This window comes from Durio zibethinus, chromosome 1, assembly GCF_047325235.1.
Source record: "Durio zibethinus cultivar Kanyao isolate XHJ-2024 chromosome 1, ASM4732523v1, whole genome shotgun sequence".
Taxonomy (NCBI): Eukaryota; Viridiplantae; Streptophyta; class Magnoliopsida; order Malvales; family Malvaceae; genus Durio; species Durio zibethinus.
Genome location: NC_143162.1, coordinates 3,797,115 through 3,818,903, shown reverse-complemented (window position 1 = coordinate 3,818,903; position 21,789 = coordinate 3,797,115). Strand labels below are relative to the sequence as shown.

The 21,789-nt window shown below is 34.9% G+C and overlaps 1 protein-coding gene and 1 pseudogene across 1 annotated transcript; both read right to left on the bottom strand.

The window, feature by feature from the left end:
- Nucleotides 1-3,163: 3,163 nt before the first annotated feature.
- On the bottom strand, nucleotides 3,164-4,707 carry LOC149520285 (uncharacterized). Its single transcript, XM_089741018.1, has 2 exons — nucleotides 4,552-4,707; nucleotides 3,164-4,140 (listed from the first exon to the last, which is right to left on the bottom strand). Exons 1-2 carry the CDS (start codon nucleotides 4,705-4,707, stop codon nucleotides 3,178-3,180), a joined length of 1,119 nt encoding a protein of 372 aa, XP_089597144.1. The 3' UTR covers nucleotides 3,164-3,177.
- A 480-nt stretch (nucleotides 4,708-5,187) lies between these two features.
- Nucleotides 5,188-6,473, bottom strand: LOC149520284 (uncharacterized; annotated as a pseudogene).
- Between the last annotated feature and the right edge of the window lie 15,316 nt (nucleotides 6,474-21,789).

Sequence of the window (21,789 nt, the reverse complement as noted above, 5' to 3'; positions counted from 1 at the left end):
CTATGCCCATTCGAAGCTTTTGGAGTGATGGGACCAATGACATCCATGCCCCACATTGAGAATGGCCAGGGAGGAGCTAAAACATGTAATGTTGATGGTGGAGCATGAATCTTGTCAGCATAAATCTGACATTTATGACATCTCCTAGCATAATCAATACAGTCACTCTCCATTGTCAACCAATAATAGCCAGCCCTCATAATTTGTCTAGCCATCATATGACCATTTGCATGTGCCCCACAAACTCCATCATGCACTTCTTCAATAATCTTCTTTGCTTCAGCTGCATTTACACATCTTAAGAGCACTTGATCTCGACCTCTTTTGTAAAGGATATCTCCGTCAATGAAGAAATTCATAGCCAATCTTCTAATAGTCCTCTTATCATTTTCAGTTGCATGTTCTGGGTATTGCTGGCTTTTAATGTATTGCATGATATCATGATACCATAGCATTCCATCAATTTCTTTTTCAACACTTGAGCAATGTGCTGGTACATCTTTCACATCCAACTTAATGGGTTGGATTTCAGTATTTGCATCTATTTTGATCATTGCAGCTAGAGTAGCCAGTGCATCAGCAATTTGGTTTTCCTCTCTAGGTAGATGCTCAAACTGAACTTCTTTAAATTGCTTGACCAACTCAGAGATGTATTTATGGTATCGAATCAACTTAGAGTCTCTTGTTTCCCATTCACCTCGTAACTGATAGATGACTAAAGCTGAATCTCCAAACACATTTAACACTTTGATCTTCTTTTCAATTGATGCTTGTAAACCCATAACACAGGCCTCATATTCAGCCACATTGTTTGTGCAATTAAAATTCAATCTGGCTGTGATGGGGTAATAGTGTCCATCAGGAGATATCAAAATTGCCCCAATACCATGACCCAAAGCATTAGCAGCTCCATCAAAATACATCCTCCATGATTTTTCAACAAGTTCATTTTTTTCAATGGCCATCACATCTTCATCAGGAAAATCTAATTTCATTGGCTCATAATCTTCGACTGCACGATCAACAAGGAATTCAGCTATTGCACTCCCTTTAATAGCTTTTTGAGTCACGTAAATGATATCATATTCTGAAAGCATAACTTGCCATCTTACTATTCTTCCTGTCAATGAGGGCTTTTCGAAGATATACTTAATAGGATCCAACTTTGCTATGAGCCAAGTAGTGTGATAAAGCATGTATTGTCTAAGCCTTCGAGCTGTCCAGGTTAATGCACAACACATCTTCTCTAATGGTGAATACTTTGACTCATAATCAGTGAACTTCTTGCTCAAGTAGTAAATTGCTCGTTCTTTCTTATCAGTTTCATCTCTTTGCCCCAGCACACATCCCATTGAATTTTCATGCACTGTCAAGTATAAAATCAAAGGTTTTCCTGGCATTGGTGGCACCAACACAGGTGGATTTGACAAGTATTCTTTGATCTTATCAAAAGCTTCTTGGCATTCATCATTCCATTCTCCAGGATCATGTTTTCTGAGAAGCTTAAAAATAGGATCACACTTATAAGTGAGTTGAGAGATGAAGCGAGCAATATAATTTAATCTCCCTAAGAAGCCTCGCACTTCCTTTAAGGTATGAGGAGGAGATAAGTTTTGAATGGCTTGTATCTTATCTGGATCAACTTCAATTCCTTTTTCACTAACTACAAAGCCCAATAATTTTCCTGATTTGGCTCCAAATGTACATTTGGCAGGATTCAACTTCAACTGAAATCTTCTCAACCTGTCGAACAACTTTTTGAGACTGACTATATGATCCTTTCCTTCACGAGATTTTGCAATCATATCATCTACATACACTTCTATCTCTTTATGCATCATGTCATGAAAAAGAGTCACCATTGCTCTTTGATAAGTAGCACCAGCATTTTTCAACCCAGAAGGCATGACTTTGTAACAGAATGTTCCCCACATGGTCACAAATGTAGTTTTCTCCATATCATCTCGAGCCATCTTGATCTGATTATAGCCTGAGAAACCATCCATAAAGGAAAATGTGGAGTGCTTAGCAGTATTATCCACTAGAGTATCGATGTGAGGTAAAGAAAAGTTATCCTTAGGGCTTGCTCTATTCAAATCTCGATAATCAACACACATTCTCACTTTTTCATCTTTCTTAGGAACTGGCACTATGTTGGCTACCCATTCAGGATATTTTGCCACTTCTAAAAATCCAGCATCGAATTGTTTCTTCACTTCCTCTTTAATTTTTAGCAGCATCTCTGGTTTCATGCGTCTTAGCTTTTGCTGCATCGGCTTACATCCTGGTTTTAAAGGTAACTTGTGCTCTACAATATCAGTGCTGAGTCCTGGCATATCCTGGTAAGTCCATGCGAACACATCTACATATTCTCGTAGCAGCTCTTCTAGCTTCTGTCTTTCAGCTGGTAAAAGAGATATACCAACTTTGACCTCTCTTTTATTCTCACCATCTCCCAAATTTACTGATTCAGTAATTTCTTGGTGGGGTTCAATTGGCTTATCTTCATGTTCTATTAATTTTAACAAATCAAGAGGCAGTGTATAGTTATCTGAATCTTCCTCATTATCAAGTTCATCAACATGAATTAAATTTTCAAAATCAAATTCGAGATTAATGCCATGATTATCCTCATGTTCATTGTTTGAGACCCTGCAAAAGGGTAATATGGAGAGAATATTGGCACACGAAAATGGAATGGCAAGAAGATGTAGGAAAGAAAAAGATGAAAGGTAAAACGAAGATAAAAATGACAGAAAAAATACGGATGCATCTTCTAAGTCTTTTATTAAAATGACAAACATAAACACACCATAAAAGATCTCCTAATACTCGTAGAAAGTAATTAGAGATTTTAAGTTTCACATTACTTTTCCAAAGTTTTAAAGGCAACAGGCAGCTCTGTAACTTTCCAATTATCCAACTCAAAATCTGAAGGACAAGGGTACACGAATAGCTCTTCACTTCGACTCTTCTTTTCTCCATCATCCACCATTTGAATGGCCAGCTCTAAAAATTTTTCCATGAATCCTGCACTTGGGGCTCTCGGTAAATCTGAATAAATGTATCCTCCCGAGTGAAAAGAATCATAAAGGTATGGAATGACTATCGGCTCTGACTCCAGCTCATATCCCTTAAGATTAGCTATCCTCTTATCTCTTTTCTCATTCATCATTCTTACTCTGTCCCCTCTTGTTGGCTTATATCCCAAGCAAACCTGTCTCTCTTTTCATATATGGCCGATGGCTTCATAATTCCTTGCAGGTTCTTCCCAAGTCCGACTTCAGGTCGCCATCCCATCTTGGTAAGCTGTTTGACTACCATTTTAGTAGTCGCAGATAAGTGTGGTGAATATAATTTAGATCCTCCAGCTATATATGTTGCATTGGCAATCTCGAAAGATCTATAAGAACATTCTAAAGCTTCATCTGTCGATTCCACATAAGGAGTATTTATCGGTTGAGTTACCAATAAATCTTCTTCTCCTGCCACACATGTTAGCTTCCCTTCAACAATAAATTTAACTTTTTGATGTAATGAGGATGGGACAGCACCTGCCATATGGATCCACGGTCTACCCAATAAACAACTATATGAAGGAGAGATATCCATAACTTGAAATTTCACGTTGAAAGTACATGGGCCAATCTGTAATGGCACTTCTATATCTCCCAACACTTCTCTTCTGGTTCCATCAAAGGCTCTCACTATCATATGACTAGGTTTCATATAAGATCCATCAACAGGGAGTTTTGCCAGAGTAGTCGCAGGTATAACATTGATGGATGAGCCATTATCAATCAAAACCTTAGCCATTATATGACTTTTACATTTCACAGTAATGTGAAGAGCCCTGGTACTTCCTCTACCTTCAGGAGGAATCTCTTCATCACTGAAAGAGATATAGTTTGAAATTGTCAGATTGCCAACAAGCTGTTCCACATATTCAACAGAAGCATTGTGAGACACATATGCTTGATTTAACACTTTCAGCAAAGCATTACGGTGTGACTCTGAACTGAGCAATAATGACAATAGCGAAATTTTAGCTGGCATCTTGTTAAGCTGTTCTACCACGCTATACTCGCTATGTTTTATTAACTTTAAAAATTCACCTGCTTCACTTTCAGATACTGGCTTCTGCTATTCTTTTTCTAGGGTTGTGTCAAGACCACTCTGACTTTCATTTTCTTCTCCTACCTTGGCTTTTTCTTTTCTAGCTTTTTCTAGAGCTTCTGGGGTATAACACATCCCACTTCGAGTTATGCCTCCTACACCCGTTATGTTGGCAGTATCTGGGTTGACTACGACATCATAATCGTATTTCCAAGGTACTGCTTTATCATTCTGATATGGAAAAGGGCCAGAAACTTTAATTGTCACCACTGGCTGAGAGACGGGTTTTTCTAGCTTCGATGTTGGCTTCTCATCATAATAGATAGTTACTGGTCTACGCCCAAACTTATTCTTTGAATCATTGGTAGACACTTTCACCAACTCTTCTCTCTCTTGGTAAAACTCTATTCGACCTTCATCCATCAATTTTTGCACCTCTTGACGGAATTGGTGACAGTTTTCGATAGAATGCCCCAGAGCACCTCTGTGATAATGGCAGCTTTCAGTTGAGTTAATCGCTTCAGAGTAGTTTTGAGGTTCTATCGATTTCAGCATGTCAGCTTTGACCAAGGTTTCAAACACTTTAGCCATATGAGTTTTTACCTCTTCTATTCTTCTTTTCACGTAACTTGTTTGCCCATCAATCAAAGCATTTATTGATGGTTTGACATGATTTGGTAGAGGGTTTCCATTGACATTTGGAGTCCCTTGTTGGCTGGTATCAAAATTTAATACTCCTTCATTGATTAACCCCTGCACTTTATGCTTCAAAGCAATACAATGCTCAGTGGAATGACCTGGATTCCCATAATGATAATCACAATGTGCATTGGGGTCATACCATTTGGGAAACGGAGGTTTCAAAGATTCAATAATAACAAGAGCAAGCAGATGTTTTTCAACAAGTCGAGGATACAAATCTGTGTATGTCATGGGAATTGGGTCAAAATGAGGTCTTTCTCGATTGTTATTATTCTGTGAGTTTCTTTGATTGCTGTTTGGGTAGGTTGGTCGAGTAAATGGTCGAGCTGAAGGTGCTGGGGTGTAATTGGATGGTTGAGGGCTAAAACTTGATCTGGGTAACGATTGTTGGGGGGCTCGGTAATGGTATGGTTGTTGAGAGATTTGGTTTATGGTAGAGTAGTAATGGGGGTGTGGGTTATATGAAACAAAATGATGGTGTGGGAGATTTGTGTGAGTGACAACATGTGTCTCCTACTCTTTCTTCCTTAATGTAGCTATCTTCTTTTCAGACCCTTCAATTTTACCACTTTTGATAGCATTTTTTATCATCTCCCCTGAAATTACCATGTCAGAGAAGTTTTTCGTGGCATTTCCCACCAATCTGTCATAATACGGGGCCTTCAGTGTATTGACGAATAGCACGGTTATCTCTTTTTCAGTCAGTGATGGTTGTACTTGGGCTGCTGTATCTCTCCACCGATGTGCGTATTCTTTGAAGGTTTTCGTCAACTTTTTCTCCATATTTTATAATGACAGTCTATCAGGGGCTGTATCCAAGACGTGCTTATACTGAGCAAAAAAAACTTTGGCCAAGTTTTTCCATGAACTGATCTTATTTCGATCTAATTGCACGTACCATTTAGCTGCTGAACCAGTCAAACTATCCTGAAAACAGTGTATCAATAGTTTGTCATTATGGGTATAACCCGTCATCTTTCTACAAAACATGGTGATATGAGCAGATGGACATTTTGTCCCATCGTATTTTTCAAAATCTGGGGTCTTAAATTTTGGTGGGATAACCAAGTCAGGCACTAGGCTAAGTTCGTTGGCGTCAATAACCCCATAAGTGTCATTACCTTCAACCGCTTTAAGCCTCTCTTCAAGCTGGTCATATTTATCTTGAATTTTTGAATTTATAACAGGTTCTGACATTTCGTGAGACTTCTCTTGCTCAACAGGGTCGTCAAGATTTGGTACCATGATGGGATCGACTGGGATGGGTCCCGAATTGGCATTCAAGTGGGTCGACTGCTGATTTGCAGAATGATTGACATAGGGGTACGACTGCGCACTTGGTGGTGGTATGTGTATACCCCGAGGAACTTGAATCTGAACTTGAGGTGGAGTGAATCCCGGAGGGTATAATGGCTCTTCCACATTAACCTCATCTCCTGTCCTAGATACACCAACGACTCATTTTCCTTTCATTGATCCAATCAACAGTTGTCTTAATTCAGCCATTTGTGCTTCAATTCTTTGTTGTATTTCCATCACTCTTTCTTGTATCTCCTCTTGTACCCTTTCGACCCTTTCAAACCTAGCTGTATTCTCTTCTGTCATGGCTCGAGTCTGGGAACGAGTATTATATCTATGTGAAATTGACGGGTTGTGGTTCCTTGGCTTTGCTATCCTTAAACCTTAGTTTATCAACCACGAATTAGATCGCATGATATAATGTCGTTGATATTATTGTTAGTATGAAAATGCATGCATGAAATGAATGAAATGCAAATTAGGGTATTATCTTGGATCGATCGAAACAAAAAGAAACTTTCATTAACCATGGGAGTCTTTACACATCATCCAATCATTCTTGCATTAAAGCCATAAAAGCATTTGATTTGAGCATATTGCTCCCTAGCTTCATGAAAAAAGTGCAATAATCTTTGACTGTGGCCTTGGGTTGGTACAATCTCTCGTTCCAGTGCTTTCGCCTTTTCAACCATGTTGCCTGCTTTTTGAACAGCCTTGTAGATTTGAGCAGTTAGGTGTTCGATGTATTGCTGCCTCCCTAAACTTTTTGCTCTCCACATCTCTCGAGCATCTACCTCCATATTACAAGTGCGAGCCCAATAATCTTCTCTATCTTGCCACTCAGTCAAAATCTCATTTATGTGCCTCTGATTGCTTGTCAATTGAAGCTCCAAACTCATTAATTCATGCTCTAAGGCTTTTTTCTTGCTTTGCAAATCAGAGTTCTTGCTTTGTTCCCTCATTAGCTCAGCTTTTAGCTTTTCACTTTCTCTTTGGTGCCTTGTTACCTTTTCAGAGGCCCCTGAAAGTTTTTCTTTCCATTCATATTGCTCTTTGGTGAGTGTGAAGATCATTTCTTTGTTCTCTCGAGCTCTGTTCTTCCAATATTCCACCATGTCTCGTAGTTCTTCCACATCCTTCTTGGATCCCTTCAAAGGTCTACTATCTAACCTCAATTTCTTATTTTCTTGATGCAAATCTTGCAGATCCTCTTTCAATACTTTTCGTTCTTTAGTCAACTTCTGTACTGCATCATTTTTCATCATTAAATCATATCTTAATTGATTAACTTGATCCATCATAGCCACCTTTTCTTTTTTTAACCTTTTCTTTTCAATCTCAAACTCTCGTTGAGCGATCTCAAGAGTCGATAATACCGATACTGAAACAGGAGCTGACAACTTCTCTGAAACATCAGCTGGTAGAGGCCTAATTTCGTTAACTCTTTTCATCCTCCACACAAGGTAACCTTCAGCAACATTATCAGCGAGTCTAGCTGGGCTCATTCGGTTGACCTGCTTCCATGCTTTGATGATTTCACGAACCCTTTTCATATAACCGGGTGTTCCATATTCAAACTCGAGTGAACCAAGCCTATGAGTCATAGGGATGAACTGTCATGAATCATATTGTCTTTGAACCATAAGGGGCGCGTAACTCACTGCCCCCCATATTCCTAACAGAGGTACCCATGACTCGTCTCCACAACTATATAAGATAGCCATCGGAAGCATCCATGGTGCCCTCCATGTTACATCTTCGCTAGTGAGCTTTAAAAAGAATGCCAACCACTGACTTTTTGTCCAATCTTTTCTCCATTCTTTAGTCATAAACTCCTTGATAGGACTGAAATGCACGGAGAATGGTCGAAACGATGTCTTCTCTTTTCCCCAAAAATGGCTTCTGAGCCAGATAAATAGTAACTGAGCACACCCCATAAATCGTCCTTCACCCTTTCTTCGACAAAAATTAAGTGATCTAATAGTTTCTGCCAAAATAGTTGGTGAAGGGTTAATACCTTTATCTAATTGCTCAAAGAAATCAACCACTGATGCTTCTATATGTCCTAAAACCTTAGGGAATATCATCAATCCATAGATGGCCAAAGCAAACACATCCGACCCCTGATCGGTATCAATATACTTTCTTATGTACTCGAGCAGAAAAGCTGATGGAATGATGTCAACCCTATTTTTCTCTTTCTTGTGCTTGTCTATCTCTTCAACCTCCACTTGCATGATCTTGGCTAATTTTTTTCTATATCCAGTGGTCTTATGCTCTTTCCAATAGATCTTGTCTTGATTGGTAGACTCTATCCGGAGTAAAGAAGAATATTCTTCGATCGTGGGAGCCAAGTCTTCTTGGTTGAATACAAAGCATCGATAAGATGGATCCCAGAACTGTATTGCGGCTCTCATTAGCTGTTCATCAACCTTCACAGACATAAGTAGTGCCACATCCCCGTATTTCTTGGAAAAAGATTCTTTTTTCTCCATTCTCCACTGCTTCCAAATGGCTTCCAATTCTGATATATTATTCTGACTGAGATCCACATGCACTGACTGTAGTAACACCGATATGTGACCCTCAACTAAGCAATCTCCTTCTTTCCTCTGAATACCTTCTGAATGGCTCTTGACCTCTAAGTAGCTCTTACACACAGATGACATCCTTTAGGTTTTTTGAAAGTTTTTTTTTGATTGGTCCAAAACAATACCCTTTTAAAAATGGTACCTATATGATGCATGTAACAAAATTGAAGACAATAAAACAAATCAATAATGTAAATAAAACAAATAAATAAAACTGAGTAAATGAATGAACAAGCATAACAGAATATACATAGTGTCCTAATTTAGGTAATCTTTTCACAAAAAGGACAGTATGGCTCTATCCTAAAGTTGAACTTTACGGCTCATTATATGCTGGGTTAAGATTTGCATGTCTAAAGGTTCCCAGACTATTCCTCACATCATCGTCCATTATAGACTAGTAAGGCTCCCCGATCCTCACCCATTACAGGCTACTAACGGAACGGGTTCAATCTGAGTGAAAGTGTTTCGCTAGCAAATGCGGAGGTTATCACCTCACGAGAGCGTAGCTACTTCACTTCCTCCTAAAAGGACGGAGCCCGGGTATAGAGCTCATGTATGCAAGTGAATATGCAAAATGTGTGCAAGGTAATAAATCAAAAACCAAAATCAAAATGAAGTAATAACTAGCACATAATTTATTTCATTTATTAACATGACTGTTTTCAGAAAAAAATTAAAATAAAAGAAATTAAATTAAATATCAAATAAAATCAATTAAATCCAACCATTGTCAATAGCGCATAATTAAAATTTTGGCCTGACTCTCAAATAAATCCCCAGTGGAGTCGCCAAGCTGTCGTAACGATTTTGAGACCGCCAGACATAAAAACGAGTTGTTTTAAAATTGAGAAAAATAAAAAAAAGAGGGAGTCGCCACCAATCTTTATTAGGGTGTGATTGGCCACCCAAAAGTTTATCTTTTTAATAAAACTATAAAAACGGGTTGTTTAAAGTTTATCAAAAAGATATATTTCGGTCTACGAAAAATCAGGTTGGGTCCGGGAGTCGGTTACGCGTGGGGAAGGATTAGCACCCCCACAACGTCCATAAATTGGTACCATTCAACTATGCGCTATTTTCAATGTCGGATAAAAATGGTTTTAATTTGAAATTTAACATTAATTTCCTTTATTTAAAAAAATATTCTTTTTTTTTTTGCTAAAATTTTTATTTAGGAATATTGAGAAAATCTTTAAGTTAAAGAATTATCTTAAAATTCTCCAACATCTAGGCAGAATTTAAAGTAACCCTTTTCGCTTAAGATTTAACACAACAATCCTTAAAATGAAATAACACTCTTTACAGAAAATTATTGGTGACTCTCCAACATCTAGGCAGAGTACCATGAGTAAATTAAAGAGAGAATAATGCAGACAGTTATTGATGATAATACGATAACGTATGTATGCTAATGAATGTCATGTAAAATGAAATGCAATTTTGGATTCTTAAATATAATGAGACCACCCCGACTCTCCAACATCTAGGCAGAGCTTAGGTGCGACTGTTTACATTTAAAATCCCAATTTTATTATACTTTTTTTATTTATTAATCTTATTATTAATATGAATTATGAACTCGTGTGAAAAGACTTAATGATGTAAAATTTCCTAAATACCCCATCATCTAGGCGGCATTCGGGAACAAATTGCTTCAAATAGAATTTTCACACGTGTCCTTAGGATTTTTTTTAGGACTTTGGATTTCAAGGATTTTGGATTTCGAGAGGTTTAGGATTTAATGGATTTTGGATTTTTAGGGATTTTAGAAACCTAGGATTAAGAAATGATGCTTAAGGTTTCGTTTTTAAGAAAATACGAACATCTCTGAAAATCCCCAACATCTAAGCGAATTTTTGAAGCAAGTTCGATTTTAATAATTTTTGAAAATTAATTAAAAATTTCTTATGTTTATTTATTATTAACAATAATTCCCCAACATCTAGGCAGAATTACTGTTTTAGAAAAATATTTTTATTCCCTCCAACATCTAGGCAGGAAAAATTATTATTATTTTTTAAAATATTTTAAAATATTTTTATTATTATTTATTTTTAATTTTATTATTATTAAAACAATTAAACATTTATTCTAACAAACTTATAAATTTATCATGCATAAATATAAAATATATTTAAATAACAAAAATAATAATATAAAAAAATTTAGAAAATTCAAAAAAAAAAAAAAATTTTTTTTTTTCCTGAACCGGACCGGTCAACGATCCGGGCGGTCTGACTGGTTCGGCGGTTGAATCGGCGGTTCGGGCGATCTGACCGGTTCGGCGGTCGATAGGCAGTTCGTATGAACCGGTTCAAGGCTGGCTGGAACGAGTCGATGGGTCGGGTTGCGCGGATCTCGGGTCGGGTTCGGGTCAACGCGCGGATCCTTCTTTGGTTAAAACGGCGTCGTTTTTTGTTTTATTGAAACGACGTCGTTTTGGCTATTGATAATTTATATAAAAGTCAAAAAAAAAAATTTTGCGTCATTTTTTTTTGTCTTCAAAAAAAAACAACCCTCTTTTTTTTTTTTTTCTCTTCTTCTTCAGCCGCACGCCGGTCGGCCGTCGGTGCCGCCGCCGTTTTCCGGTCGTCGATCGTCGTCTCCGGTGGTCGGAAAAACCCCAAAATTCTCTCACGAACTCTTCTCGACCCCCTGAGCACAAATCTGACCTCTTTTTCACCAAAAACGGCCTTGATTCGCGTAGATCGGGTTTTGAAGTTTTCGGTTTTTCTTCTCTTTTTTTTTTTTTTTTTTTTGCGAAACTGATGATTTCTTGGCTTTTGCAGTTGGCTCGGCGCTGAGGTTCCTCGCCGTAGGCGAGGACTGTGTTATTTTTTGGATTTTGTTTTCATTTTTTTTTTTGTTTTGTGGCGGTTCTGTTTACGGTTGTTTATGGTTGTTTTGGGTTGGTTTTTGTGTTTGGGTATTTTGGGTGTTTGGGTGGGTAGATCGAAATTTTCCGTTCCTGAACCCTCAAGCTGAAAAAATTTTTTTTGTTTCAGAGCTCTCACCTGAAAAATTTTTTTTTCCTTTTTTTTCTCCCTTCTATTTTTTGAGTTTTATGTGTTGATTTTATAGAGTTTCAATTAAGTGGGATTTTGCTGGCTGTAGGGTGGTTAGTTGGTAGCTGTAGGGTGGCTGGCAGAAAGCTGGTCGGGGGGCTGGTTGGGTTGCTGATAAGGAGCTGGTCAAGGAGCTGGTCAAGGAGCTGGTCGAGGTAGCTCGGCCTCGCACCAACTCCTTGACGTCTTTCTTTTTTTTTTGTTTGTTTACTTGTTTTGTTTTTTTCTGTTTTGTTTTTTTTCTTTTTTGTTTTGTTTTGTTAAATATTATTATTATTATAAAAAAATAAAATAGTAGACCCGGACAAAATCGGTGTCTACACACCTCTTATGGAATACCTTTGTGATCTTCATTCTCTCGAATGTATGAGTTTATTACCTCATTTCCTACTAATAGCATTTGACCCAACTTTTCATGACTTCCTGATTTGTATTTCTTCATGTATATTCTATCTAGATATAATAAATGCAAGCCCACTAGAGTTGAGTACTCTTTTATTGTTGGTACTAGATCAACCTCATTAAAGATGAAACATCAGTAAGAAAGATTTTAAAACTGTACCATTACCTTAATAAGTAAGTAGTCAACCTCTACTGACAAGAGATATGCAACATGTCCAAACTTCTCACAAAAAGCTTCTTGCTTTGAGAGATTCATGCCATTCCATATGTTTGATAGACCTTTCAAATCATTATGTTTGAAGAGTAGGCGAACTTTTCTTGGTAATGTAAAGACATAACCTTATGGTAAGCAATATCCTTCTTTTTGCTACTTCTTTTTTGATTTTATCTTCACCTCTATGGGGGAGTCACATTTGAACAACATAAATGAGGCGCAAACCTAATGTTCTATAAAATCCATAAGGGTTTTTGTCGAAATAGCTTAGGGGTAAAAATACTATGCAATCCATAAACATATTCATGAATGTGTACAAAAAGAAATAAAAGAAGACAAAGAAATTAGTTAGTCACTTCAATGAAACATGGAGAAAACTTCACATAACAGTTAAGATAACAACATGACCTAGAATTTTGGATTATCTACAGAGGGTGGGAAAACAAGGCTCTATCTAAGGTTGGATTTCTAAAGTTAACTATAAGTGGTTTGGGCTATTTCTAAAAGGTTTCCAAATTGTTCCCTACATCATGGTCCATTACTGACTAGTAAGGCATCCCAATCCTCACCCATCATAAGCTTCAAGCGAAAAGGGTTCAATCTGAGTGGGAGTGTTTCGCAAGCCTATATGAAGACATAAAATCTCATGAGGGCATAGATACTTCACTCCCTCCTAAAGGTAGAGCCCGGGTGAAAGGCTTATATTATGCACATGTAATTGAATAACATATATAATAAGCAGATATTTAAGAAATATAAGTAATGAATAATAAGGCAGACAAATAAACAATTATGTAATAAATAATAAAGCAGATATAAGCAACGAAAAGGGATAATTTTAAATTTGTTAAACAAGGCCTGGATAATAAGAAATCTTTTACTGGCTTGACCTTTTAATTTGTCCCTAGTGGAGTCGTCAAACTGTCATAACGTATAGATTCGTGGACCTACCACTAGACTTGGATAAAAGGAGTCGCCACCAATCTTTTTTAGTTAAGTGTGATTGGTCACCTAATTAAAATTGATCTGTAAAACAGATATTAGATTCAGAAGTCAGTTACGTATGTGAAAGGTTGTAGCACCCCCACAATGCTCATTCAAAGGATGATATCAGTTTGATTTCGAATTATCCAAGCCTTGATCATTTTTATGATTTACCAAATAATTTAACATTGAATTATTAGTTTTATTACATAACGAAAACAACAAAACCTCAAAAAAAATTTATATTTTTTTACTATTTTGACAACATTATTTACAAAGGTTTTTTTATTTTTTTATTTTTGAAAAAAAGATATATTTTTTTATTTCTTTTAGGAATACCAGTGGTAGAAATATTTTTTTTTACTTTTTTTTAAATAAAACCAGAAAATAACAAAAATAGGTTAAAAATAAAATTAAATCAAAAAATAAAAATAAAATGGAAAAGAAAAAACCTACGATTGGGTCAGGTCGAAGCGTGGGTCAACATGCGAGTCATCAGGTCTGCGCACAGATCCTAGCTTATCTAAAGTGGTGTCATTCCAAAGCAGTATTAAAAGCACCCTTTCGCATTTTTCTCAAAAATCCCAGAGCCTTTATCTCTTTAGCCAAAAAATCTCTATCTTCTCTCTAAAAAGTTCCACTGAAAACTTCAACCGAAACCAAAAAATCCATCGGTTTATGAAAAAGTTATCAAAAAATTCAACCAAAAACTAAAAAGCCACCAATTTTTGGGAAGTTGGCCGGAATATGATCAAAAATTTCAATTAGTCGTCAAAAACTTCATTGAAAATTTCATACTTCGCCAGAAAATTTAACCAAACCCAAAAAAATCCAAAAAAATTCAAAACAAATCTAAAAAAATCCAAAAAACCTCTTAGTCAATTCTAAATCCTCCCCGAACCTTCTACAACCTTAAATTCACCTTCAAAAACCCACAATTATGCCCAGAACCACAAATTAAACGCTAAAATCCCAAAATCAAATTTCAGAACCCTTTCTACCAAAAATTTCCCAGACCTTATTTCAATAATTTCTCTCTGTTTTCTCTATGTGTCTTTGTTTAGTAGAATTAATCCAATTTATAGGTAGCTTTTAGGAGTAATTTTAAGAACCAAATAGAATCAATCCCAAGCTTGAATCCTGAGATTGCATTTTGTCCAATATAATTTTTTATCCAAAATTTCAATAATCTCCTGCTGATATGATCTGGCATTGAAGGTTTGACCCAGCAAGATTTTGATTTTGATTTTATTTCTGCCACGTGTGAATCAGAACAGAAAAAGAAAAAAGGAAAAAAATGAAAATAAAATAATAATAATAATAATAATATAATAGTAATAATAATGATACTAATACTATACTATAATATATACAAAAAAGAAAAAGAAAGTAAAATATAAATAAAAATGTAAAAAAAATCAACCCAATTAAACTTGGACATAGACGGGCCTAATCGGGCTCGTATTTCAAATGTAATTGGGTCCAACCTCAAACGGGCCCAAACATAGATGGGCCCGAAAAGGCCCAGACACAAATCGACCCAAACAAGCTTGGACACAAATAGGTGTTTACAATATCTATTTGTACCTTCGATTTATCGAGAAACATTTACTAGCCCCTATTATTGTTAAGCCTTTTAAACCTATGTTTCCTAAATGGTATGACCCCAATGCTATTGTAATTATCATTATGGGAACTCAGGTCATTTCACTGAGAATTATACTGCTTTAAAACGTAAAGTGTAAGGGTTAATCAATAAAGGGGTGCTAAACTTTGAGACCAGCCAATGAGAAACTCCAAATGTTAATGAAAATTTTCTACCAAATCATACTAAACCATCAATAAATGCTTTGATTGATAGGCAAGCAAGCTATATGAAAAGAGGGATAAAAGAGGTTAAAACTTCGATGGCTAAGGTGTTTGAAACCTTAGCCAAAGATGACATGTTAAAATTGATAGAGCCTCAAAATTACTTCAGAAAGGTTAATTCAAATAAGAGATGTGACTATCACAAAGGTGTTTTAAGGCACTCTATCAAGAGTTGTAACCAATTTTGTCAAGAAGTGCAAAAAATTATGGATATGGGTCACATAGAGTTTTATGAAGAAGGAAAGATTTGGTGAAACCTAAAGTATCTACTATTGATTCAAAGAATAAGTTTATGCGCAGATCAATAACTATTTACTATGATGAAGAGTTGACCCCAAGGCCAGAAAGGCCCATTTCTCAACCAGTAGTGACAATTAAAGTTTTTTGTTCTTTTTCATATCAGAATGACAAAGCGATATCATGAAAATATAATTGTGATGTCATAGTCAATCTAAATACTATGAACATAATGGACGTAGGAGGTATGACTCAAAGTGGAAGGATTTACACTCTAGAAGCTTTAGAAAAAGCTAAAAAAGAGAAAGCAAAGATAAGAGAAGAAAAAAAAAAGTCAAAGTAATCCTGTTGTAACCCTGATAAAGAATGTCAAAAATTGATCTCTGAGAATGAATGTGAATTTTTAAAGCTAATAAAAATAACGAGTATAGCATAGTAAAACAGTTGAACAAGATATCGACTAGGATTTTGCTATTATCATTATTGTTAAACTCAGAGTTACACCGTAACACTTTACTAAAAGTACTGAATCAAGCATATGTGTCTCATAATGTCTCTATTGAATACATGGAATAGCTTATTGACAATCTAACAATCTCAAATTACATCTCTTTCAGTGATGAAAAGATTCTTCTTGAGGGTCGAAAAAGTATTAAGGCTCTCTACATTGCTGTAAAATGCAAAAGTCATATAATGGCTAAGGTTTTAATCGATAATGGCTTATCCATCAATGTTACGCCCAAGACTACTTTGGTAAAACTACCTGTGGATGAATCTTACATAAAATCTAGTCATATGATAGTTTGAGGCTTTGATGGGATCCGAAAAGAGGTGTTGAGAGATATAAAAATGTCATTGCAGATTGGCTCGTGCACTTTTAACATGAAATTCTAAGTTATGGATATCTTTCCTTCATACAGTTGCTTGTTGGGTAGGCCGTGAATTCATATAGCGAGTGTTGTTCTATCTTCATTGTATCAAAAACTTAAATTCATTGTTGATGAAAAATTGACATATGTGGTAAGAGAAAAAGATTTACTAGTCACCCAATCGATGATACTCTTTATGTAAAAGTAGCAGATGAAGCCTTAGAGTGCTTATATAGATATTTCAAGATTGCTAATGTAACATATATGGTTGAATGATCTAAATTATATTCGCTATACCTATCTACGACTATTAAAATAGTCATTAAGTAACTCACTAAAATGAGATGATGACCTAAAACTGAACCAGAGAAAAACCTATAAGAAATCATAGAGCCACCAGTAGTATATAACAAGAAAGATAGATTCAGCTTAAGATATAAGCCAACAAGAGGGGATAGAATGAAAATGATGAATGAGAAAAAAGATAAGAGAATGGCTAATCTTGGGGGATATAAGCTAGAATCAGAGCCTATGATCATTTCAAACCTCTATGATTCTTTTCGTTTGGGAGGATATATTTATCTTTTCGTTTGGGAGGATATATTTATCCAGATTTTTCTGGAACCCTAAGTGCAGGATTCGTGAAAGAGTTTTCAGAGCTGACCATTCAAATGGTGGATGACAAAAAAAGAAGAGTCAAAATGAAGAGCTATTTGTGCATCCTTGTCTTTCAGATTTTGAGCTAAATAATTGAAGAGTCATAGAGCTACTTGTTATCTTTAAAACTTCTGAAAAATAATGTATTGTGGAACTTTAAATCTTTAATTATTTTCTATGAGCATTAGGTGATCTTTTATGTGCCTTTATGTTTGTTGTTTTAATAAAAGACTCAGAAGATGCATCCACATATCTTTTATTCACTTTCACTTTAATTCGAATCATTCCATTTTTCATTCTACCTTAATCATTTTTTTGCCATTTTATCTTTGAGTGCCAATATTCTTTTCATCTTACCCTTTGCAAGGTCCTAAATAATGAACACGAAGATAATCATGATAATAATCTCATATTTAATTTTGAAAACTTAATTCATATTGACGAACTTGATAATAAGAAAGATTCAGATAATTACACATTGCCTCTTAATTTGTTAAAATTAATAGAACATGAAGATAAGCCAATTGAACCCCACTAAAAAATTATCGAATTAGTGTATTTGAGAGACGAAGAAAATAGAATAGAGGTTAAAATTGGTACATCTTTTTTACCAGTTGAAAGACAAAAGCTAGAAGAATTGCTCGAAGAATAAATAGATGTGTTCACATGGTCTTACTAAGATATGCTTAGACTCAACACTGATATTATAAAGCACAAGTTACCTTTGAAACCAGAATGCAAGCCAGTACAACAAAAGTTAAGGCGTATAAAGCCAAAAATGCTGCTAAAATAAAAAAAAAAAGAACAAGTAATTTGATGTTAGATTTTTTGAAATGGTAAAATATCTTGAATGGATAGCCAATATAGTGTCAGTTCTAAAAAAGGATGAAAATGTGAAAATGTGTGTCGATTATCGAGACCTAAATAGGATGAATCCTAAGGATAACTTTCTTATGCCTCATATCGATACTCTAGTGAATAATACTGCTAGACATTTCACATTTTCCTTTATGGATGGCTTCTCAAGCTATAATCAGATCAAGATGGCTTAAAATGATATGGAAAAAATCATATTTATGACCATGTAGGGGACATTCTATTACAAAATCATAGCTTTTGGGTTAAAAAATACTGGTGCTACTTATCAAAGAGTAATGGTGACTCTCTTTCATGACATGATACATAAAAAGATAGAAGTATATGTAGATGATATGATTGTAAAATCTCATGAAAAAGATGATCATGTAGTCAATCTCAAAAGCTGTTTGACAGGTTAAAAAGATTTTAGCTGAAGTTGAATCCTACCAAATGTACATTTGGTGCTAAATTAGAAAAATTATTGGATTTTATGGTCAGTGAAAGAGGAATCGAAATGGACCTAAATAAAATACAAGCCATCCAAAACTTATCTATTCCTCGTACCTTAAAAGAAATATGAGGTTTCCTAGAAAGATTGAACTATATTGCTCGTTTCATCTCTCAACTCACCTATAAGTGCGATCCTATTTTCAAGCTTCTTAGAAATATGATCCAAGAGAATGGAATGACAAATGCCAAGAAGCTTTTGATAAGATCAAATAATACTTGTCAAATCCACTTGTGTTGCTACCACCAATCCCAAAAAAATCTTTGATTTTGTATTTAATAGTGCATAAAAATTCAATAGGATGTGTGCTAGGATAAAGAGATGAAACTAACAGAAAAGAATGAGCAATTTACTACTTGAGTAAAAAATTCACTGATTATGAGTCCAAATATTCACTATTAGAGAAGATGTGTTGTGCATTAGCTCGGACAGCTCGAAGGCTCCGACAATATATGCTTTACACACTACTTGACTTATAGCAAAGTTAGATCCTATTAAGTATATCTTCGATAAGCCTTCATTGACAGGGAGAATAGCATAGTGGCAAGTTATACTTTTAGAATATGATATTATTTATGTAACTCAAAAGGCTATTAAAAAAATGCAATAGTCGAGTTTCTTATCGATCGTGCAGTTGAAGATTATGAGCTAATGAAACTAGACTTTTTTGATGAAGATATGATGGTCATTGAAGAAAATGAACCTGTTGAGAAGTCTTGGATGATGTATTTTGATAGAGCTACTAATGTTTTGGGTTATAGTATTAGGGTAATTTTAATATCTCCTAATGAATATTATTATCCCATCACAGCTAGGTTAAATTTCAATCGCACAAATAATGTGGCTGAATACGAGGCTTGTGTTATGGGTCTATAAGTAGTGATTGAAAAGAAGATTAAAGTATTAAATGTGTTTAGAGATTCAGCTTTAGTTATTTATCAATTGTGAGAAGAATAGGAGATAAGAGATTCTAAATTGATCTGATATCATAAATACATCTCTGAGTTGGTCAAATAATTCGAAGAAGTTCAGTTTGAGCATTTGCCTAGAGAAGAGAACAAAATTGCTAATGTATTGGCTACTCTAGCTACAATAATTAAAATAGATGCAAATACTAAAATCCAACCCATCAAACTGGATGTGAAGAATGAACCAACACATTGTTCAAGTGTCAAAAAAGAAGTTGATAAAAAATCATGGTATCATGACCTTATGCAATACATCAAAAGCCAATAATACCTAGAATATGCAACAGAAATAATAAAAGGACTATCAGAAAGTTAGCTATGAGTTTCTTCTTGGATGGAGATATACTTTATAAAAAGAGTCAGGATCAAGTGCTCTTAAGGTGTGTGAGTGCAGTTAAAGTGAAAAAGATTATTGAAGAAGTGTATGATGAATTTTGTAGGGCACATACAAATGGTCATATGATGGCTAGACAAATTATAAATGTTGGCTATTATTAGTTGACAATAGAAAATGAATGTATTGATTATGCCAGAAGATGCCATAAGTGCTAGATTTATGCTAATAAGATTCACGTCCCTCCAACAGCTTTGCATGTTTTGGCACCTTCATGACCATTCTCTATATGAGACATGGATGTCATCAGTCCCATTACTCTAAAAGCTTTGAATGGGCATAGATTCATCTTTGTGATGATTAATTACTTCATGAAATGGGTAAAAACTACATCATATGCTAGCGTGACCCGATCTGTGGTATACAAGTTCATAAAAAAATAATATGCAGATATAGGCCTCTAGAGATAATTATTTTTTATAATACCAAAAATTTGAATAGCAAAATGATGAGTGAAATATGCATTCAATTTAAGATCCATTATCGTAATTCTATACCATATTGCCTAAAAATGAATGGGGTAGTGGAGGTTGCAAATAAGAATATCAAAAAAATCTTGGAGAAAATGATTGATACTTACAAAGATTGGCATGAGAAGTTACCTTTTGCTTTGCATACTTATAAAATATCAGTCCGAACATCTACTAGGGCCACCCCATTCTCTTTGGTATATGAAATGAAAGTTGTGCTACCAGTCAAAATAAAAATTCCCTCACTGAGAGTCATGATGGAGGTAGAGTTAGAGAAAGTAGAATGGGTTCAGAATCATTACGAGTAATTGAACCTCATTGAAAAGAAAAGACTTACAGCACTTTGTCATGGTCAATTATATCAAAAGAGGATGATGAGAGCACATAACAAGAAAATTTCTCCCTGGCATTTTAAAGAAGGAGACTTAGTGCTGAAAAGGATCTTTCAAAATCATTATGACAATTAAAGAAAATGGACACCAAATTGAGAGGGCCTGTATATGGTGAAAAAGGTCATTTCTGGTAGGGCATTGATTTTAATAGAGATGGATAGAGGTGATTTACCTACTCTGATAAATTTAGATGCTATAAAGAAATATTTTGCTTAAAAAAAAGAACAAAAAAATAAAAAAAATAAAAACAAAGAAAAGCAAAAAGAAAAAGTGAAAAAGAATGACATATCTAAGCTGAAAACCTAAAAAAAGTAACTTAGATGTGAAATAGAAGCGTCATCAAGAGAAGATCCCACAACACAAGGACAAGTGTAGTTTAACGAACTCTGAAAAATTAAGGAAGTCATCTGATTTAGTTTTAAAAAAAGAATCTAGGAATATTTTATTCATGATTATCTTATGATCATTATTTGGACACCTTTATTTTGACTCAAACACTTTATCATGCACTTATTATCAGTCTAATGAAATATGTTATCTTTCTTTCGAAAATAACGCTTATCTATTTTTTTATTCTCATTTGATATTTTTGTTCACTGTACAAATAGAAAAAATGTGTGATTGTATTTTGTTTATCTTAAACTTAAAAGGATGAAAAGAAAAACAAACACAAAAGATCTCAACATTACTTTTTAAAAGTTGACAAAAACATATGAAAAAGAATGAGAAAGGCATGACAAGACATTGATGTTGAAGATTTTTAAAAAAGAAAAATATTGTTAAGGAAGAATACAATGCTCAGATGTTAAGAACAAATTAGTCATATGGCAATTGTTGAGAATTCTAAAAAAAATGTAAAAAAATGAGAGATTTCGAGAACCTTTTTATTACAATGAATAATTTTGATTGCATTACATGTATTGCAGTTAGAGCACTCAGTATATGCATCCATAAGCAATTATAATAAGGACATAAACTTTCCATTTCCTAATGAAAAATAAGATTTTGATATTCGGATGAAGATAATAATCAAATAAAAGATTTCAAAAAAAAAATTTACTTATTCAAAGATGAGAACTCGGTTTCGAGAACATATGAAAATTTTAAAGTTATTGAACCTCTACTTAGAAGAGCTTTTTTAAGATGGATTTTTAAAATTGTTAAGTCTCTGCTTAGAATAGATTTTTTAAT